General features: G+C 53.2%; 2 protein-coding genes across 2 annotated transcripts; one reads left to right on the top strand and one right to left on the bottom strand.

Annotated features, from left to right (window-relative positions):
- Window positions 1-214: 214 nt before the first annotated feature.
- On the bottom strand, window positions 215-3217 carry SAPIO_CDS0890 (TBC domain-containing protein; the record flags this gene model as incomplete). Its single annotated transcript, XM_016783570.1, has 5 exons — window positions 215-277; window positions 388-1329; window positions 1427-2619; window positions 2688-2982; window positions 3131-3217. 5 exons carry the CDS (start codon window positions 3215-3217, stop codon window positions 215-217), a joined length of 2580 nt encoding a protein of 859 aa, XP_016645844.1.
- A 6771-nt stretch (window positions 3218-9988) lies between these two features.
- SAPIO_CDS0889 (E3 ubiquitin-protein ligase TOM1-like protein) lies at window positions 9989-22576 on the top strand (the record flags this gene model as incomplete). The annotated part of the gene is made up of 5 exons (XM_016783569.1): window positions 9989-10036; window positions 10148-14554; window positions 14620-17353; window positions 17433-22403; window positions 22482-22576. The coding sequence occupies 5 exons, from the start codon at window positions 9989-9991 to the stop codon at window positions 22574-22576; spliced, it is 12255 nt and encodes a 4084-aa protein (XP_016645843.1).
- Window positions 22577-22912: the final 336 nt, after the last annotated feature.

The raw sequence follows: 22912 nt of genomic DNA, 5'->3' as shown, positions 1-22912 counted from the left end.
GCTGTGTGTCCTTTCTAAGAAAGATACCGATTTCGTAACCATCCATGAAACATAAAAACATCTCTCGCAAGCGTTCAAATTAATCCACAATAGTTGCTGCAAGGAACGAGGACGTGTGTCTGCATGCCACTAGACAGCGTGGTCGGGAGCGGGTGGTCGATATGCCGGATTCGACTGATGATGTGCAGAGCGGTTGACTGCACGGGAGAGAGACTTAGACAAACTGTCGCTTGAGATCGGTCCACCGGCGAGTAAGTGCTTCGTGCTGAGAGTTAATCTGTATGCAAACAAACATTAGCCAACAATCCTTGGTGGACACCTCGAACGGCGGTTCGCTTATGAGAGATGACCAAAGGACGAAAAGGAAAGGGACAAAACACAACATACCTCTGCATACTGCATCTTAGTCTGCACAAGCTGCTCTTCAAGGTTGGTCAACTCCTGTTCCAGCCGCTGGTTCTCGTCGTGGACCTTCTGGTTCCTTTTCATCAAGTCATCCCTCTCCAGCTGCCACGCCTGCTCAATCTCCTCCGGTTGCTTTTCGATGACAACGCGGAGCTCCCTGACCTGGCCCTTGAGGCTCTCGTTCTCATCCTTGAGCTCCTCGTTTTCGACCTTCGTATGGACCAATTCGGTGGCCATAGCCGCCTGCTCCGTGTCGGCGGCCTCGAGGCGCTCCTCGAGCTTCCGCAATTTGATGGCAAGGCTCGCGCTCGTCGTCCTCAAGTTGTCGAGTTCGGTCTCGCGATCCTTTTCCGCTTTGGTCTTCTCCTCCCACTCGACGGTGTAGCTCTTTAGAAGTTCCGGCGTCAGCTTGACCTCGCACGCGTCCCGCACGAGCTGGTCAGCCCTGTACACTTCCTTGTCCAGGTTCGAGCTGGAGCTGCCAAAGAAGCCGTTCTCAAGAATGCTACCCGCGCTTGGGTCCTTGTCTATGTACACGTCAAATAGTTTGTCTTTGAGGAAGGTCGTGAGGTGCTGCATATCCGAGATCGCAAGCAAGGCCGCTGCATTCTTTCGCATTAGGACGACGCCGAACCGTAAAATGGCAGAAAGGCCTTCGGATAAGATCAGGTCGTAGATTCGAAGAACTAGTTGCAATGGGAAGCGGTAGGCGAATAATGTGAGGAACCACTGCGTCGCATAGAGATGGGGGGAGATGTTTCGGCGGCGGAGGTGGCAATATAGGGCGGGTTCGAGATCTTCAAGTAAGCGTTCGAATTGGTATAGGCGAAGGTGGAGTCCGGGCATATCCTGGATGAAGAGGTCCCTTAGGTTATAGTGGTTCATCAGCCGCACTAGGAGGGTAAAGGCTTCTTCTTCGGGCATCTACATGGCGGGTTTGTCGTTAGCTACGGACAAATCAAAAGGAGCACTAGTCACTTGGAAAAACAAATAGACTCTGGCAGGCCCCAAGCCTACTTACGTTGAAGAGGATAGGCATGACCAGAAAATTCATGCCCTGTGCGTACCCCACGCCCTCATCAAAGAGAGCATATGCCTTGCAGACTCCAAAGAGGCCCTCTTGAAGCCCAGCTGCGGCGGCATACTTGGAATAACTTGTCCTGGCGCCCAAATCTCGGCGGATCGTCTTTTCCAACTTCTGAAGCATTGCGGCATCTTCCTTTTCCTTCTTCTTCCTCTCTGCCTCAGTGAGGAACTTCTCGCTAGGGGTTCGTGGAGAGGGGGTTCCGTTGGCTCCAGTGTGGTCGGAGTGAATGGAGGACGCCGACGAACCAACTGCGTCGTTCTGCACCGCGAGAGAGCCGTTCGTCGTCGCGCTCGCAGAGGTGCCATTGCTGTTTCGGTCCTTTTGTTTCTCATTGCCGCGGGTGACGAGTTCCTTGTAGACCTGCTCGAGTTCTTCGTTCTTGCTCTGCGCTAGCACCTGCCACACGACCCCGCGGATGGCGCTGGGAATACCGGTAGCAATAGCTCTATTGAGCTCGTCTGCGCTAGACCTCGCCACGGCCGCCGGACCTTCGTAAACGACGGATTGCCAGAGATCCCAGTCGACGTCCGCTTCAGCAATTGCCGAGGGACCGGCGGAGACGCCCGATGCAGTGCCAGGGGCAAGGTGCTTGTCTGCCGACTCGTTGCTCTTTACACTGGGAGGCTTATGGGTGCCAGGTGTGATAGGGACAGGGCCGGGTTTGTCGTCATCGCCAGTGGGCACTGTAACCCCGGCCTCTTCTCTCATTCGCACGAGCTTAAAGCGATCCTTCAAACTATTGGCATTGGTCGTACCATTGGCGGAGGTCCCCTCCTCATCCAACTTGCCTAGCATCATTTCCGGGTTGCTTGTCAGAGTCGCGATGGAGCTGGCTGTATTTCGCCTAGGCGACACCTGAGTGGCAGGAGGAGACGTGTTGCCGTCCTTGTGCGTCGAGTTCCGAGAGAGCCAGGAAAAAGGACTTGTGAGTTTTCGGGTAGGTGGTGCGGGGGCGCTGATATGACTGGTTGATAGGGTGGAAGGCGCTGGCGGTGACGGGATAGGGCTTCGCGATGCGGAATCTGCAGAGGGGGACCAGGGCATAGATGGAAGTGCGTTCGTGATGCTGCTTAGCGAGAGAGTCTTGGACGTCTCCTTGGGGATGTGGTTCTTGGACGTGGGGTTTTCTATTCACGGGACGATCAGTCAATGCACAGGGATAATCAATTTATGCTGCGCCCCGAGCCTGACGAACCTTGTTTTTGTGGGGGTGTCAAATCGTCGTCTAGATTGACATTCTCTAGGTTGGACGTATCGGATAGGTGGCTGGATTGAACAGAGTCACGGTGCTTCTCCTGTGTAGACTGGTTCTCGGGAGTGGGCGCACTTTCGTCAGTTTGGCCGGGGGGTAGAGCCGCAGCGGGAGCGGATTCCTTTTCGAGAGTGCTTTTTGCTTCTGGATCGGACAGGGGCGCCTGCTGTGTCTGCGAGGGAGATCGTTTCGTTAATGATCGAGCTGAGGCGGTTTCGGGCACATCCTCGCGGAACTCCTAGACAACGGAAAAGGAAAACGCCAAATGTCAGCTCGAGATACCCACGGGTAAGCACAGGTAAGCGCGCGAGGGCAAGATTGCGTACGTAGCGAGCGATCGCTGGGGGAACACAAAAAGGGGATCGACAGCCATGATCATTTCATACCTGCTTCTCAACAGCGTCTTCCATGCTCTCAGAAGACGAGTCGTCTCGCCTGGAGACTGGAGAGACGACTTCCTCTGGTTGAGACATGGCTGGGTCGGCGATTCTGCGTTGGGATCTAGCCAGCTGGCTTGAGAGTATGATAGAAGGATGGTCGTCGTCGATAGTTGCGTAGAGCTTCCGCGTAGCCTTTTTCTAGACTAAACACCAGCCATGGAGGGTGGAAGACAAAGGATGGAAACGGCTGGATCAGGATTGCAGTCGCTGGTAGGTCGAGGCCCAAGAAAGAAGATGTCGTTGGCAACAACAATGGACGAGTAAACGAGAGGCGGGGCCACGAGTTGAAAGGAGAGTTGAAAAATGCAGTGCTCCTTTTTCCCCTCGACAGGGTAAATCAGTAGGGAAAGCGCAAAAGTGTCCAGATCCAGAAAGAAAGGAGGGTATTATAGAGAGGAATGGATATTGAATGCATCAACCAAATTTATCGCGTGTCAGTCAATCCACATGTCGACCCAGTGAGAGGAAGTGCAAGTAGCGATACTAGAAGGAGCAGGAACAGGGGCTATGCAAGCAGAGCGCACCAGACGTCTGTCTCTGTCCCAGACAAGGTACATTGATGTTGTAGAGATGCCGGGCGGCAGGAGGAAGAAGACGAAGTCAAGGTACTTCGCACAATTCACAAAGTCTCTACGAGCCTGTGGCTGAACATCGATCAATTCCTGTCGAGAAGTTAGAGCGGAGGTACCTGTACTTTCGATTGATGGTTGAGCTGGCTGTGGAGCAGAGCAAAATGACACCAGCGTCTCAGAGTGGTGGCGCCAATTGTCCCAGCCTCTAGGGCGCCTTCCCGCCTCCAGTAGCCTGCACTCAGTCTCTGAGTAGCGCCAAATCCAGCAAGCGACTTTCACTTTCTCCTTGTCTGAAGGAAAAGGGGCGGATCCAGGGGGAAGGTGGAGAGCAAATATCATTGAACTTGATTACTTCATGAGCAGTAAATGCAAGTCCTCACAAAGCAAAGACAATCCGAATACCGACGATCAATTTGGACATTTTGGCCTCGCAAAGGACTCACTGATCTGTTGAGAACTGCAGGTTCCGCTCGATTCCGTCCTTGATGGTAAAGGTAGGTCGTTGATCGATGCAGCTGATGGCTTCGAGAATATCTAATGGTTGATTGATCTATGTACATCAGTGATCTCGATATTGATCATCCGTATGCTCGCGGTACCCCCTTATCTTGTCTTCAAGGCATTTCTCGCTCATCATCAGTTTGCTAGGTTGAGGTGAATCATCCATCATCCATCACCCATCATCCATCACCCATCACCCATCACCCATCGAGTGGTGGTGTAATGGGATCTCGTATTTGATGACTGCACTTGGACAAGTGCGACCATCGACACACCAAGAAAACTTTCTTTTCGACTTTACGAGATGATCTCATTTGCATCAATGAATTTGATCTCGGAGGCTGTCGCTCAGATTCGTCTATTCGATAGTGACCTCGCATCGTGATGACACCACCTTCTGGTTACGACTGGATCATACGTAGTATAGATATTGATCCAAGTGCTGGAAATTAGGATTTCATTGATCTTGATATGCTCAATGTCTGGGTACAGGTGGTGGGATGCGGGGTCCTTGCAGAGATGACTGTTTGCGCATCTTCGTGCGCCACGCCCGAACCAGTCCATCCAATGACACCCTCCTTCTCAGTGAACGGCGAATCGGATCGCCTTGCAAACGTGGCTTCTTAACCTACGAGGGTCGGTCAGGTTTCGCATTTGATCCCTAGTAATCTTCCTAGCGCATGAGATTTCGGGCACAATCCTTGCTGGTGATGAGCTGCCCAGAATCATCAGTCGCCATATTCTCACCAAAATGAGACAAAAGTAACCTCTGTGAATAAATTGCCTCCCGGCCTAAAGTAACGACCGCCGTTATCCCACACAAAGTCGTAAATATCCCGGTTGACTTCGGCCATCATTCTTTCCCTTTCGAACCGGAGTTGAGACCCCAGCTCTTCAGCCTTCCCCAAACTTAGCAAATGCCCACGACTACAAGCTTCCCAAGCATCTTCTCAATGAGCTCCGCCGGAAGACCTTTACTCACCAAAAACCGCCAGGGAAAGACGTCTCGCAACCACCAGTCCCGGTTCTGGGGAACGACCCGTTTTGTCGAGATAATGTCGTCGTGGTTCCGGTCGGCCAGACAGACCGTAAGCAGCCTGACATGTCCCGGTTTTGATGTGTCCTGGAGTCACAACGATACGCTCATTCAGCATGCCCTCGAGTCCCCACTGGCTGCCTATATAATTTGGGTAGTCTAGTGTGTGAGATTGATGCTCTGGATTTTGACGTAAACTTGAAGGCCACGATCGCCAAAGTCTCGTTGAAGCTGCACCTCGCGATAAGTGAAGTCGGGATAGGGGATGGTGTCTCGACCATTCCAATCCTTGTATCTAGCTCGTGCAACCTCCAGTTCATGCTCAGGCTCCTCACAGAATGGGCAGTTTGGACATATTCGAGACTCGGATTCATCACAGACAGGGCAGCTTGTGTGTATCTGAGATGTAACTGGGCTTCTTCCTCCATCGTTTAGCGAGTCGAGGTCGTCCGATCCGATAAAGGAACGTCCACCGAACCTTTGTCCATCTTGCTGCGGGACTTCATTTTCTAATTAGTCGGCGTAGATGGTGTTTGGGCCGTTATTTGATTGCTTATTGTATTCACCGAGCGGTTCTAGGCGGCGGTTCTTGGCGCCGTGATATAGCATCGCGTTCCTCCCTACTTTCCAGTCCTGGAATGAGAAGAACGCTCGGGGTGCAGGAAACGCAGAAGACTTTTTGCCATCTCCCCGTGATATCTGAAAGGACAGTTCAAATAGCTCGCGTTGGAGAATAACTCAGCTTTCTCCATTTGATGCACGATCTCGTTGAGATCTTCCTGCTGCTTCCCCGGGTCCAGAGTGTCCCACTCATCCGACAAATCCTGAAGCTGTCGATAGAAGTTGCCCTCTCTATGCTAACAAGTGCCATTCGGGGGAAAGGGTAGTTCATCGCAAGCGCTGAATGCCCGTATGCGAGGGGGAATCCGGCCACAACCCACCGTCCATGAAGAGAGCCCATGAAAGCCACGGGTTCCAGGAACAGCGTGGGTTAAAACCTCATTCCCCGCCGGAACAGAAATCGATATGACATCTTCGATAACACTATACAGCGCACGATCGAAGATGGGATGGAGGCTGTCGATGTAACTAGTAATGTTGACCTTGTAGTCATCGCCATCGTTCTTAGAACGTCGAAAGGAAATGTCACAAGGAGGCCATTGGAAATGGCTGGAACATCGCCACAGCTCTACGGCGTGCCAATTGATGGATCTCAACGGCGTCGACTCGAGGTAGCATTCCAGAGAACCTCACACATCATCTAGCACCGGACCTTCTCCACGAGTAGTTTCTCAAGCAAATGTGGTGTCTTGATGGAGCGGGTACCCTGGCCAATGTTATCCCAGGGTGAGTCGAGCCGCATCTCACGACTTGGGGGGGGACTATGGTGTGCACATAGACTAAGGGACAAAGTGACGGGTCAACGATACACCGAAGTTGACTGGCTTTCTTTTGCCGGTTCGGGTCTTGGTCGACGATGCGATCCACCTCCGCCTTGAGCTTCTCTGCCACCTCGCGTACCAACCTTGGACTCGATTTCGATATCCGGCAACCGACATCGTACACCAAAACCCCCCTCGTCTGAGAAAACTGCGGTGCTTTATCCCGAAGCTCCTCTAGGCACCAACCCCAAGCTTTAGTACTGAGCAAGGGCTCTTTCCTGCGTGCCTCTTCCCGCCAAGACTCGGCAACGATGTTGTCGAAGATGTTGGTTTTCCATTCAGGCTTATCAGGTATCACGTCTATCATCCTCAGCATATTAAGTTCCCGGGAGGTTACTCGAACGTCCAAGATCCAGCCCAGCCTCCCGTGAGCGAAGCGCCTATCCCACGCCAGCTCATAGTTCAGGCAGTTACCGGAGGGCTGGCGTGAGAGCCCGAGACCTCTTCCTCTGAACTTCTACTGCGACTCATGATTACGGCCTGCACGGTAGCATTTGTGTTGAACACTAGCTTCTAATTTGTTTTTGTTTGGCTTGAAAGGGGCCGGCTAGATGGACCCCATGATGGGTAGCCCACCCGATTTATATTCACGGGCTAGGAGGGTCTGTTGGGTGTTGGTCAGCAAGCGAAGGCAGCAACTACAATTCTAGGCGGGTGAGGATTATGCCAGAGGATTCAGTCGACTCGATATTAACACAGATCCATGAATATCTCTAGGCAGCCCTTTTGATTGGATTTATAGTGTTTCTGGTGGAGAGAGAACCACTCGAGCTTACCAGCCAGCCGGTTTTAGGGTCGGAAAACGATACAAATGGATTCATCAATGACTTGATGAGCATCCGTGATGAGAGTACATCAACTGTATTTTGATCGATTCAAACCGGACAGGCCCACTGACAACGCTCTCTAGTGCTCGCCACACCAGTAATTGATCAATTGATGTCGACTTGTCTTCAATGTGGGCCGTGGGAGGCTCGTGGCTGGGACACGCATTATCACCACTACTAGTAACACGGTATACACGTTTGTCCGAGGTGCTCTATGAAACGAGTAACTCGGCCCACGCTATCCGCTGCAACGCTGGCATCGCGAATCATTTTACGAATACAGCTTCCCAATCGAGTGAGTGTGGGCGTATAAGAACATTGGCGCAGGGCGGCTGACGGGAGAACGCGAATCCAGTATGCGTGCCGGTTTACCCAGAAATTATACGCATGGCATTTTCAACATCACTTGGCAGGCATGGCAACAAGTTGTTTATGTCCGCCAGGCATCTCTTGGGGGTGAGATTGTGCCCGCTGACAGGATCCTTGCCGTTACGATGATCACTGGGAGGGCAACGGATAGTCGCCCCAGCCGATTGCGAAGAACTTGTCTTTGGCACCCCGCATCGCGCTAAGCGTGAAGTGTCGCAAAGCGGCGTGTGATGGGCTCCAAGCCATGGGAGAATTGTAGAAGACAGCGAGGAATTTCTCGGTGAGGCTCCAAGGGAACGAGGTGGTTCCTATCAGGCTCGCGCCGGAGTGACTGGTTCGCCGCAAGATCTGAAATGAGAAGAAGATCAGGAGGGGCAACCTGCTTCTCATCCTAGATTCCGCGTCGACTTCAAACACGCTTAATGCTGATGCAGTTTAGTTTTGACATGTGAGTTTCTGTACTTCGTATGTGTTGCGAATATAGCTTGTAGGAAGGCGAGCCTTTTCTCCTTCACAGAGGTCCCCAGGAAGAGTGGCAAATGGGGGGAGACATGTTCTTACTTTGCCGTAAAAGGTGAGATGCTCTTGGCCAGCCGTGAAGGGCGTTGCCTGGGGATCAGACCAGTCTACTTCGTATCAATATATTTTATTCTTGCGGCGTTCCTGTTTCCCTCTCCTGGCGCGGCGGAAATTAATGGCGGAAATCCACAGGATTTCATGACACTTGGCGCAACTTCTCTATTTATAGAGGAATGTTTTTTTTATTTTTATTTTTATTTTTATTTATTATTTTTTTTTTTGGTCTCTCCTTCATTCTTTTGATGTTTATTTTACATTATTATTATGATCTTTTTCTCTTTTTACAAAAATTACCACCAAGAAGATCAATATCAATTCATGTAATATAGTAATTGGTTAACAACATTAGAAAGAAGCTTCTAACTGATTCCTTGCGGAGATGCCTGTGTTGCCAGTCCTTGCCAAATGACGATACTTGGAATGTGGTCAGAGCTTTGATGAATCAGCAATCCGCCCCTCGAAATTTCACTGGCTCAACAGGTTTCTGCCCAAAGTATCATTGCCCAGTTTTCAGGAAGCAAGATACTTCTAGTGCTACCCTGGACCAGTCACAGACTTGGAAACCACCATCGGCAGTCCTCTGCTCCAGTAATAATCTGCCTTCCAAGTTAGCTCCTTCCCTGCCTTGTGGTCGACACAGTCCGCCAAACTGCCCCAAACTGCCTGAGGACCCACCAGCCTTACCTCACCACTGTGACGCCTGCATCTGGCCGGTGACGACTTTTCCAAATACCTCTTCACCAAACCAAACATTCCTCTTTTTCTCAACACATAAACCACACATACCCCTTCAGTTTCCGTCTGTCATTCCCTTATCGCCTCATACGCTGTTCTTTTCCTTGAAGATCGTATTTGCGCATAGACTGGACGGCAACCGAATTTTCCATCATTGCCCCTCCTCCCAAGCTGTCGAGCTCTACCTTTGGTGGTTGAGCTATCCCAGAGACAGCCTTTCCGCTTAGGTGACGTTTTGTTCATAGGCCGACCTGCACTCGCCCCACGAACGCACCTTCCTGAGCTTCCTTCGTCCCCCTTCCTTTTTTTTTCTTCTTGTCCCATATACCCAGTCCTGCTAGGATTCACCGTCATCCATCGATACCCTAATCGTTTCCATCCGAGAAAAGTCAACCAGTCCGCTCCCTCATCCGCGGATCGAACGATATTTTCCTCTTCGCCCGTCTTTCGCCATCTTCGCTGTCAGAGACCTAGCCGAGTTGGACATCAATCAACCCGAGTCTCTACGCGCCTACCCAACCGTTAACTCTCCACAACGAGCTCTTCGCCGGCGCTTTCCCTTTCCTACTCAGCGACGCGCTTAACCGAATCATTTTTTCCTGAAGGGAGCCGTCCAGTTTCGTGGGCGTCCCTCAACTTCGGCGAAGCTGCTGCCAGAACTGATTCTTCTCTGGTAGTAGTGGTGGGGGAAGTAGCCGTTCGATCTTCTCCTTGTCGGCGGCTCGGCCGCGTCAACTACAAAGATGGGGAAGATCACAAAGAAGATGCAAGCCAAGCATAAGGAGACTCAGGTATGTTCCGTTTCTGCCCATCGCCATCCATCCCTCCCCGCCCCTCATCGTGACACTACGCAGGTGCGCTCCCTCTTAGAGGCTATGCTAACATTTGGATCCAACACATAGTCTCCTTGGCTCAAGGCTTTCGTCAAGTCGGCGGTCTCCACGCCACTTCCTCTCCTTCCACAGGTCCTCGCCGACTTTCCATCTCGGTGGCCGTTCCCTCGAGGCGACCTTTTCCACTGGATCCCCCTCCTAAATAGGTTCGACAATATCCTCGAATGCTTTGTTGCCACCTATAATCTCGACAAAGGCCCTCAGACCCAGGAGTTCGCCTCCGATCTCCTGCTAAATGTTCCTGTGGGTCTCGAGTATGCCGGTGATGGCAAGACGTGGAATGTGGATACCCTTCGGGAGGCGGGCTTCGGACAAGATGGAGACAGGCAGCTGATGGAAGCCATCTTGGGCTTTACCCGAATGCTCCTCGAGAACTGCGGAAACAGGAGCATTTATTCTAGCAGTGCCCACCTCAACCATGTTCTCAACACGACCTCGATGTCCCTGCTGTTGGCTACACTGAGAGTGGGGTCGGAGCTTGCCCGTCGATACCAGGCTTCGCTCAAACGCCTCGGACGCAATACGCCACAGCAGCAGGTTACCGCCGCCCTCCTTGCCAACCACTATAATATCGATCTCGACTCTGTGCACCAACTGGCGATGCCGTTTGTCCGGACACCAATCGTTAGCCTGGCTGACACATACCCGCCAGCCCCTACACCGGGCTCTTCCTCCAAGGGCAAGGAGCATGCGCATCCAGTGAGCCACGCCAAGAACGCGGCAACTATGTATGCAAATGATTTGGTGGCTGTTGCCTCCTCCGATGCCACTCAGTGGAACGGCTGGGGCGACGTCAAAATCGTCTATTATCCCCAGTCTGCTGCGGGTGAGGCGAGGATCACGGGTCGCCCTGGTCATGGCTTCGCTTCCACTCCCGGTACCCCAACCCCCTTGAGAAGGAGCTCGTCAATGCATACTCCATCGCCCAAGGCTGGCCGTTCTCAGGCGGTTGACGATGGCTCTCCCTCACCTGCCCGCGGTTCTGGTTTCGGCACCGACTTCGGAAGGTCGTCGGCCCAGAAGACGTTCGATGTCACCGAAGCTGCTATTAAATCAACTCCCCTCCACATCCTCATGTCGCAGTGCCCCCCTGACCTGCCAAAGGCCTCAAGCTATGAACTTCTGCACAGACTTCGTATCGCCAAGGCTCTCGTAGGTTCCAAGGAAGATAGGCAAGAGGCTTTGGCCGTGCGGTTGCTAGCTATCCTCAACCTGATCAACATCCATCCCGAGCCCGTCTTCACGGAAAAGGTACTTCGACATGACATTGACGAGACGCGGCGATTCCAGCTCGCCTACCAGCTTGCCGACCTTATTCATCCGACAGCCAATGGTTCCGTTCCAGTGCCGATTCCGCTGCAGTCCATCGCACTCTCACTCCTAGAGGCACTCTCAGGTCTGAATTGTCGATTTGCGGATGTTGTCTCTGCGCTCAATGCTACCGTCAACCATGGTATCTTACTCTACGTCATGAGAACTGCCGTCGCTGGCATGAAGGAGGATGAGCCGCTTGATGTTAAGGATCGCCTTACCGATATCGACGAGTGGAGGAGCAACCTATTCTCCCTGGCGTCCCAGCTTACTGCGAATCCGGGCATGAAGATCGGTGGAGAGATGCTATCGTCTGGCCTGATGGACGTCCTAGTCGAGATTCTTGGTCTTCGATCCAACATCGCCATGCGTCACCACCCCGCCATCCTTCAGTTCCTCGACACCTTGATTTGGACGTATTCTCATGGCTTGGAAGCCTTTTTCAGCGCCGATGGTTTGGATGCCGTAGCCAAATTGACTGTGGTAACCGTTGAAGATTCGTGCCGCTTAATGAAGGAGGGCCTCGGAACGGGTGCCGACTTTCACACCAGCGTCATCGATTATGACATACCGTTTTACCATCATCAAACATTGAGGTCGCTCCTGAGATTCATCCATCATATCATGTCTAACTGGTATAGTCACGGTGGCAACGCTGACAGGTTACTCCGAAACTTGGCGGACAAGTCTGATCTGTTGCAAAGTCTGCGGACTGTTATCGAGCAGGCAAAATGCTTTGGATCCTACCCATGGACTAGTGCGAGCACCATCCTTAGCGATTTCATCAATAATGACCCAACAAGTTTCGCTGCCATCTCGGAATCCGGCCTTATTACTGCCTTCCTCACTGCCGTGACGGGTCGTCCTGTCCCGCCCATCCAACAAGACGCTTCTCAGACTGGAGAAGGAAACCAGTCAGGAAGTTCCGATGACCAGCAGGACAGCCCTGACTCCACCGATGTTCCTCCTGTCATCTTGGATGCTGACGATCGACCACACCCGCCAACCGCGGAGATGTTGGAAGCATCGCGGCCGTCTCCCACCGCCGGCAACACTTTACCTTCCTTTGAGGCTATCTCCATTATTCCCGTCGTTCTCAACGCCATTTGCCTGAACAACTCCGGGTTGAGGATGGTCGTCGCGTCTCGGGTGTTCGAGAGCTATTTCGAAGTTTTTGAAAGCCCGGCTCATGTTCGATGTCTGGACTCTGACTACGATTCCGCTAGTGGCCTCGGGCGTCATTTTGACGAGCTTGCCCGCCATCACCCGGCTCTTCGAACGCCGATTGCGAACGCAGCAATTGACATGGTGGCCAGGGTTTGTCACCTCGGAAAGGATAAAGCAAGGGTAGATAAGTATGGTGTCAAGCTTCAGGTTCTCAGTACCATGCAGAAACCTGTTCAGGCAAGCAAGGATATCGTAGCGGACCTTGGGGTATTGGAGACACCTTCTGGGCCTCAAAACGTCGCGCCGACGTACGACTCGGATATCGAAATGTCGGATCGGGCAGATGTGGGCAGCAAAACGAGTGGCGCCAATGACAGCTCGGACTCGGAGAATGACCTTCCTGCCTTTGAGCCTTTCGTGTACGCCCTGTGCAACTTCTTGACGACCTACCTTAGCAACTCGAACCTCAAGGTGGCATTCATCAACAAGGGCGGTATTGAGTTGCTACTCGACATCGCCGAGTCGCCGAGTCTTGCTTATACCTTTGGCGAACACCCTGCGTCGAGGACATTGCAGCATGTTATCTCTGGCCTGGTCGAGAATACGCCAGTGGTCGCACTTCCCTCCGTTCTCCGTCGTACTCAATCTGCCATTGGCCGTCTTGGTCCTCTAGCGAAGGGAGCAAACGGAGACGATGCCTACTTCGCGCCGTTCTTGCAAACTGATCTCGTAGTGACCCCTTCTATGGCTGAGAAGTGGACGTCGGACCTGGCGGAGAAGATGGCGCAGGGCTCCGATATTGCACGGGCGCTTCTCAATACCCAGACATTTGTTAAGACGCTTTGCGACTGTTTCGCGTCTTCTTCCAGATCGAATAACTTCTTGCTCCACCCTGTTAATGTCTTTGATTACTACGTCGCCTTGATCCAGTCTCTTGGGCCGCTGCTAAGAGCCAGCCTACTCGAAGAATCTGCTCATCATGGTCTAGTACCTCGCCACTGGTCATCTAATCGGCGCGCGTCAACTTCGGGGGCCGATGACAAGGACATTGTTGAAGGCACAGCGCCCGCAACGCTCCCTACATCCGCTGCCGGTTCGGTCCCCGGCAGTGCTCCCGGTGCTAATAGCGAACAGACGCCCGATTTGACGGTCTCTGGAGCAAGCGACCAGACTCTGGGCCCCACCCCGACCGAGATGTCCAGCATCAGATTCAAGAACTATGATACACTCCGGCTACTTCTTCACTCGATGATGCCGACAGCTTATCCCCTTTTCCAATCTCTCGGAAAAGCACTACTTCCACGCCGCGACCGAGACAAGTTGCGTCCTCGCCATCTAGATGTTGCAAGGGCGTTGGCGGAGTCGGTTTTAGACTACCTTGAGCCGTCCGTCAATACTGCTGAGCCAACCTCTAAGGATTATCACTATTGGATCATCATGATGCACACCATCCACGAGATGCTCATCGATACGTCTCGAGCGTCCGAACGCTCCTCGGTTCAGCTTGTCATGCCCGTACTCCTGGCTTTCAAGGAGCGGGGTGGTTTTGATGTACTCAACAGTATGTTCCGGGCCTTCATTCGACAGATATCTACCGCCGGCGCCGACGGCGGTGAGGATTCTACCAAGGCCAAGGTTGCGTCGTTTGGGGTGAAGAAAATCCTGGACCTCTATGTTCTGATTGTCAACGGAAAATATATCACCGATTCCGCGAGCCAGTACAATCTGCAGGTCCGTACCGACAGGGTCCGCGATACTCCCTTAACCCAGCAGCTCGTTGTTGAGCTTCGGCTTTTAGTACTGCCTGTGATCGACGAATTGTGGCAATCGGATTTGGTCGAGACGATTTCCGATCAAACCCTTATTCTTGTAGTCGACATCCTTAACCTCATCTCCACTGCTGAATACGAGACTCCCCCCTCGTCTCGTGGTGAAAAGGTAGGTTGTTTTAAGCACCACCCAGCTCTCCCTCGTCAGAACTTCCTATTAACTCACATTCACAGTTCCAGACGTCGATTTTCAAGACGACCCGAGATCCGTTTGATTGGGGACACCTTAGGCGTGAAGTCACAAGACTCGTCGAGGCAGGTTACGAGGAGGATCTGGCTGCGGAGGCTCTCTACCGGGCCAATGGAGACGCCCGCGCGGCAAATGACTATTGTAAAGCCCACCAGGCTGGCGTCGCAGGTCCCCGGAATCCCATCCCCGCCGGGGATGCCTACACGCCAAGTTCAGCTGAGCCATCTAACCAGGAGAACCGACCCGATGCGGAAGCTTCTACGGCAGAATCCATGTCTATCGATTATGCGCTCCAGCTAGAAAATATTGGCGCCGAAGTCGCCGAGGAACCTGCTGATGATGATGACTCTTCTCAGGCTACGGAGGATAACGATGACACGGCCTTTGGAGAATCTGCGTCCCGTTCGAATGGTGCTGCGGAACAGCAGCCTGCAGATGCCTCATCTGATGACAAGGCCGCCGAGGAGCAAAGCAACCCAAAAACGGAACTTGATAATCTTCGTGACAAGCTCCGAGATGGCCTGATTGACAAGTCCTTGGACGTATTGCGCGCTCATCCCAGCGCGGCAATCGACCTATCAGAATTGATAAAATCGATGGTACTTCGACAAAAGAACGACGACGATGTACGCGAGGAAGTTGGCGCTACCTTGGCGAATGCTCTGTCGTCACTAGCGTTTGACGACGAAGACAAGGCTGCCAATGGTAAGAGCATCGCTTCATTTGCGCACCTTCTCGCCCTGCTTCTCCAGGAGAAGCAGTTCTTCAAATGCAACGTCGACACACTCCGCGAAAAGGTTGAGGAGTATGTAGGGTTTCTCCAGGTTCCTCCGAAGGTTTCAAACGAGGAACTCCCTCCTTGGATCCCTTACATCCTTTTGGTGATCGAGACCCTTCTTCAGCATGATTTCCAACCGCATGAGTGCAAGTGGACCCCCCCGAAGTCCGACGATGAGCCTATCACGTCTCCCGTCTTCAGCGTCCGCGAATTCATTGTTACCACGGATGAGTGCAAGGAAATTTTGGATGCTGTTCTAGATATTCTCCCACGAATCGGCAAGGACGAAATTCTTGCGACCGCTGCTCTCAGAGTTCTTGTTTTCCTCTCCAGAGATGCTGTCCTGGCCAAACAATTGGGCGAGAAGAAGAACTTGCAGAGGCTGTTCGTTATGGTCAAACAACTCTCTATTCTAGGGGCGGATAGGCTTAACCGTTCCAAGATCAACTCTTGGATCATGGTCATCCTAAGGCATATCGTTGAAGACGAAGAAACCACGCGGCAGATCCTCAGGGCCGAAATCAAGAACCAGATTGACATCTCGCAGCGAGGTCAACGACGTGACCTGAAAACCTACATCACCAACCTCGCTGGTGCCGCGCTCAGAGCTCCCGATATGTTTGTCGACACCTCAGCTGAGATGTTGAAGCTTGACCAGTGGGTGCCGAGCGATTGCCTGACCTTCCGTAATCCGCTCGCGTTGAAGAGCCCCTCCGCCACATCACCTGCCGCCGAGGAGAGTGAGAACGGTAACGAAGCTCCATCAACTACGGCTCCTGGGGAAGACATTAAGCCCTCCACCGAAGCTGGCGATAAGGAAATGACCGATGCACCCAAGGAATCCAAATGGCCCGTGGTAGAGAACCCCGATGGCGTTGTTCACTTCCTACTCTGTGAACTTCTGAACTACCGCGAGGTTGATGATAAAGACTCGAGTGTACCAGCCATGAAGGACTTGAAGGCGTCAGAAACCCCTGCTGCTGCTGACAATGTCCCATCCCCTGCCACTACGGATGACGGCTCCGTGACCGAGGGCAAGGATAAGAAGTTGCAGAAGCCAACATTCAAGTCCGAGGAGCATCCTATCTTTGTTTACCGCTGCTTCCTGCTTAATTCTCTCGCTGAGCTGTTGATGAGCTATAACCGCACCAAGATTGAGTTCCTCAACTTCAGGAGGAGCGCACCGTTGTTGGGAAATACTCCCGTTAGACCGCGATCGAGTATCCTCATTTATCTCATCGATCTTCTCTGTCAGGACAGTCTAAGTGCAGCTACCGACAGCCTCGCAGCTAAGAAGAAGCTTGCAACCGCCGCCCGCGCGCAGAGCGTCTTAGTCGCGCTCGTGAACCAGACTGGCGAGAAGCCCCATGAGCGAAACAAGGATCGATTCGAATATGACGACGACCCGGACCTCATCTCCGTGCGCAAGTTCGTACTCGACACGATTCTCAAGGCCTACGAAAGGGCTTCAACACCCGATGAGTCGCTCGACCTACGGTACGCTCGTATGCAATCCCTTGCTGAATTGATGTGCCAGATTATTGGTGACAGGGACAAGGACCACGGACCGCCACGTCCACCATCACTGCTTGGCCCACATGCTTACACCCAACTGCGCCGCATGATGTACGAAAAGGGCTACTTGGACAAGCTGACGTCGTCGATTGCGGAAATCGACTTAAAGTACCCCGGCGTAAGGAGGGTCATCAAGTACATCCTCCGAGTTCTAAAGGTCCTCACCGACACTGCCAAGGAGCTCAGTCTTTCCAATGTAATTCAAGTGCCCTCACACCCAGAGCATATTGATGACGAGATTGCGTCGGCTTCTTCACTTTCCGACCTCGAGGACGAGCGTGAGGAGACTCCCGACCTTTACCGTCACTCTGCCCTCGGCATGTTGGAGCCTCATGACTCAGACGATGATTCTGATGAAGACGAGGGTAAGATTCTATTCCCTCTTTTCTATAATTGACTAACTACAGAGAGTATTCTCAAAAATCAGTACTAACTTGGGGACAGATGAAGACGACGATGGGTATGATGACGAAGACGATTACGGCGACGAGATGGATTATGAAGACGATGGGATGGATAGCCATGATGAGGATAATGTCAGCGACGAAGATGAAGAACTCGGTGATATGGGACCGATTGAGGGCCTCCATGGTGACCCCATCCTTGAAGTTATTGTCGATGAAGACGATGACGATGACATGGATGATGACGACATTGATGACGAAGACAGCGATGACGACGATGAGGAGATGGACTCCGATGACATGGAAGAGGAGGAAGACCGGGTCCACATCGCTGTTGAAGAAGATGATTTGATGGATGATGACGGTAACCCCGAATGGGAGAGCGCATCTGACTCCGAAGAGGAGGACGATGACGCCCTCGACTACGACGTTGAAGAGCCTGAGCTTGATGAAGACGACCTCCATCACCACCACCACCATCATCACCATCATCTCACCGATGGAGAAATTCTCGGAACCATTACCCGGGCCGTTATGGGCGGGCCTGATTTCGACCCTGATGATATGGATGATGTTGGGGACGGGTACATCGACGATGGTCGAGACGATGAAGACGACGAAGACGACGAAGATGTTGAGGACGACGAATACTTCCACGATGTTGAGTATCCTCAACTAGTTCCTGCGATGATGCCACCCGCCTTGGGCTGGGACACCTTCATGGTTCACCCTCCCGACTTCCCTGGCCATGGTCAGGGCGGTCGCCATCGAAACCGAGGGAACATTTTCGATGCTACGTGGACACTTGGACCAGGCCGTGATCTTGGTGAATATAGCTACCTTCACCGAAGCAATGCCAGAGCCGGGAACTCTAGTGGCAACGGGGACGATGGCACGAACCCTCTCCTTCGTCGCCCCAATGCTGGCCGCGAGGCTTCTCCTCATCCTGGTACTCATCCGGGCTCGGTTGCTCTTCGATTCCGATCTGACTTTTTCGCGCCTGGACGTGGGTTCAGCGATGGTGGCCCGATTGCCGTTCTCCATGACCTTATAGCCGCCATTCCTCAGGTCTCCCATGTTTCTTGGGCGGGCGGCCGTGATCGTACTGGACCCCTTCCAATCTTCACCGATGGACGTAGAGACCGACATGAATTCAACATCTCCTCCCGCGATCACCGAGGATCCGGCCACCGCGACTCGACAACCACGGATCCCCAGCAGGCCGTTTCATTTTCTCCCATGCTCACTCGAGAGCGATATGACGAGGAGGGCACAATGCTTCTTGGCCCACTACATGGCTCACGAATCTCCGACAGGATGCCGCAGCTTTTCGCCCCACGGATCCTGCACCTACTGGCTCCCGCTGCCATCGAACAAAAGAAGAAGGACGATGCCGAGAAGGCGAAGCGGAGAGAAGAGCGCCTCAAGCGCGAGGAGGAGGAGCGACTAAAGAGGGCGGAGGAGGCCCGCAAGGCTGAAGAGGCTCGTAAGGCCGAGGAGGCGAAGGCTGAGGAGGCGAGAAGAGCCGCCGAAGCCGCCGAAGCTGCTGCTGCTAGTGCTGCAGCCGAATCGCAGAGACAAGAAGCTCGGGCCTCCGCCCCTTCGTCGCGGTCTGCTTCGCCGTCTACCCGTAGCACAGACCGGACCGGCGCCAACGAACCTGAACAGAGCGCCGCTCCCCAACCTATGGAGGGAGTTGAGACTGGTGGCGCCGCTGCCGAGACCTCCAGGACGAACGAGCCGGCTCAGTCTCAGAATCGTGTTGTCACCACAATCCGGGGTGAAGAGGTCGATGTTACCGAGCTTGGAATCGACCCCGATTATCTCGCTGCGTTGCCCGAGGAGTTCCGCGAGGAGGTCATTGCACAGACCGTTAGCAGCCGTCGGTCGCGGGCCCGTGAAGAGAGTTCTGCCACTGGCGAGCAGACCGAGGTGTTTCAGGAGTTCCTTGATGCCTTACCTGCTGAACTCCGAATCGAGATCATCCAGCAGGAACGCCAAGAGCAGAGGCGTCGAAACGATGAGGAGCAGCGCCGACAGAATCAGTCCGCCGGCATTGTACAAGTCGCCGCCGACATGGATGCGGCCAGTATTTTACTGACACTGCCCCCCGAACTTCGCGATGAAGTCTTGCTAGAGCAGGGTGACGAAATTCTGGATCAACTACCACCGGAGATGGCTGCCCAAGCACGTGCCCTTGCCGAGCGTGCCAATTCTCCTCGTCACGGCATCGTACGGGGTTCCAACATCATGACTGCAGGCCGTTCACGCCCTCCGATTCCCGGCGCGCCCGCAGGTATCGCAGGTGGCGAACAAGGTGACAAGGTTGCTAGGAGGACGGTTGTTCAGATGCTTGACAAGTCCGGCGTGGCTACGCTCCTTCGCCTCATGTTCATCGTTCAGCAAGGCCACACCCGAGCTTATCTTTTCAGCATCTTTGCCGATATCTGCGAGAATAGACAAAACCGCCTCGAGGTCATCAGCACCCTTCTTCAAATCCTCCAGGACGGCAGCACGGACATGGATGCAATCGAACGAAGCTTTGGCCAGCTCTCGCTGAAAGCCAAGAAGCCGCGGGATAAGGAGGGTAACGATCTAAGAACCCCACAGAGCCTTAAGAGAAGCCTGACGGCCGTTACACCTTCGGCAGCCGTAGCCGCAGCTCAGACGCAGACGCACTCGGAGATCTCTCCACTTCTCATTGTCCAGCAATGCCTCGACCTCTTGGTCGATTTGTCAAGCAAAAACCTCCATATTCCTTGGTTGTTCCTGACTGAGCATGATATCGTGGGCTCCTCTGTTAAGCGAACTCTCAGCCGCAAGTCAAAGGCAAAGGAGAGCAAAGCTCAAAAGTACGCGATCAACTCTCTCCTTAGCCTCCTCGACCGAGAGATTGTTATGGAAAGCTCCAACATCATGAGCTTACTGGCCGACCTTCTCAACCGTCTTACGCTCCCACTTCAGAACCTAGAGCGTAGACGCAAAGAAGCAGAGGAGGCAGAGAAGGTGGCTGAGGCCAAGGCGGAGGAGGATAAGAAGAAGACCGAGGAGGCAACTGGTTCCGCCGCCGCGGCGGGCGAGGGCCAACCTGGCGGAGCCAGCGACTCGAAGCCAACCGAAGCCGGGAGCTCGACTCTGCAGGAAAAGAAGAAGGAGGAGCCAAGCAAGCCCAAGCCGCGAACGATGCAGATCCCCGTCATCCCCAACTATAACCTCACATTGGTCATCAAGATCTTTGTGGCGCGAGAGTGCAGCTCCAAGACATTCCAGAATACCATTGCTGCTATCAAGAACCTCTCCGCTATCCCAGGGGCCAAGGCAGTCTTCGGACAGGAGTTGGTCAAACAGGCACAAGCCCTGAGCAAGAACATCGTGGCGGATCTGGATGAGCTTCTCCCCCAGATCACCAAGGCAACTTCCGGCACGGAGATCCAGGGAGTGGCACTTGCCAAATTCTCTCCTGGAGCGTCGGAGCAAAACAAGTTGCTGCGCGTGCTTACTGCTCTTGACCATCTGTTCGAGACCAAGAAGGTCGAGGGTGAGGACCAAAGCGGCGCAACCAGCCGGGAGACCGAGAAGCAAGATCTCATCTCCACGCTCTACCACCACCCGACCTTCTCCACGATGTGGGAGAAACTGAGTGCATGCCTCGTCGCTATTCGGCAGCGTGAGAATATGCTTAACGTCGCAACGATTCTCCTGCCCCTTATCGAGTCTTTGATGGCTGTGTGCAAGAACACCGCGACCAACGCTCCCCTACAACCGTCCACCCAGTCGCAAGTTGGAAAGGACATGGTGCTTTCTAGTCCACCTCCCGAGTCGCCTATGGCTGGCCTTTTCTTCACCTTTACCGAGGAGCATCGTCGAATCCTCAACGAGCTTGTCCGCAATAACCCCAAGCTCATGCAAGGACCTTTCAAGCTACTCGTCAAGAACCCCAAGGTCCTCGAGTTCGACAACAAGCGCAACTACTTCAGCCGGAGCATCCATGCTCGAACCAACGCTCACGGCCGCACGTCATACCAGCCATTGCAGCTCTCTGTCCGTCGTGAACACGTGTTCCACGACTCGTTCAAGTCACTCTACTTCAAGAGCGGCGATGAAATGAAGTACGGCAAGCTCAACATTCGCTTCCACGGCGAGGAAGGTGTCGATGCTGGTGGCGTCACTCGAGAGTGGTTCCAGGTGCTTTCTCGCCAGATGTTCGATCCCAACTACGCGCTCTTCATCCCCGTGTCGTCCGACCGCACAACGTTCCACCCCAACAAGCTGAGCGGCATCAATGACGAACATCTCCGATTCTTCAAGTTCATTGGCCGCATCATCGGCAAGGCCCTCTACGAAGGCCGTCTGCTCGACTGTTACTTCAGCCGCGCTGTCTACAAGCGCATCTTGGGCAAGTCGGTATCGGTCAAGGACATGGAGTCGTTCGATCCTGATTACTACAAGTCGCTCGTGTGGATGCTTGACAATGACATCACCGAGATTATCACCGAAACATTCTCACTCGAGGACGACGAGTTCGGTCGTACTAATACCGTGGATCTAATCCCCAATGGCCGCAACATCCCCGTCACGGAGGAGAACAAGCACGAATACGTGCGCCTCGTCGTCGAGCACAAGCTTTTGAACTCGGTTAAGGAGCAGATGGAACACTTCTTGAAGGGCTTCCACGACATCATTCCGGCAGACTTGATCTCGATCTTCAACGAGCAGGAGCTCGAACTTCTCATCTCGGGTCTTCCAGACATCGACGTCGACGATTGGAAGAGCAACACCGAGTACCACAACTACACAGCGTCCTCTCCGCAGATCCAGTGGTTCTGGCGAGCAGTCCGATCCTTCGATAAGGAGGAGCGCGCGAAACTGCTGCAGTTCGTCACCGGAACCAGTAAGGTGCCGCTCAACGGATTCAAGGAGCTTGAAGGCATGAATGGAATCAACCGATTCAATATCCATCGGGATTACGGCAACAAGACACGCCTGCCTAGCTCTCACACATGCTTCAATCGTAAGTTTTGTTCCTCGTCTCCGGATACTTGCTATTCTTTTGTTGCCTGTTAACAGCTGGCTAACTGATTTTTTCTAGAACTTGACCTCCCCGAGTACGAGAGCTATGACATGCTCCGAAAGCAATTGCTGAAGGCCATCACTGCCGGAAGCGACTACTTCGGATTCGCGTAATACCCCACAACAACATTCGGATACATTAGTACATTCCTGCCTTCATATACGGCGCACAAAACTTGGTGAGAGAGAAGAAGAGAAAGAGATGGGTTGGCTCACTGTTAGAGAAAAGAGGAGGACGAAGAATGGCGGAGGTGTTGCGATCTAGAAGCAGCACACTGGGGGAATGAGGGTGAGATATTTTTGGTGGCTACGCATCGCAGGGGTGGGCAAGGACTGGCACTGGGGTTACTGGACTCTGTTTCTGTTTGATTTTTGTGTTTCTTTTTTTCTTTTTCAACACCATGTATTACTGCATGAGATGAAGCGCGGTGGCAAGCTCTTTGGGGACGT

This window comes from Scedosporium apiospermum (assembly GCF_000732125.1).
Source record: "Scedosporium apiospermum strain IHEM 14462 chromosome Unknown SEQ_SAPIO_0044, whole genome shotgun sequence".
In the NCBI taxonomy this organism is placed as follows: Eukaryota; Fungi; Ascomycota; class Sordariomycetes; order Microascales; family Microascaceae; genus Scedosporium; species Scedosporium apiospermum.
This window is presented reverse-complemented; position numbering and strand designations above follow the sequence as displayed.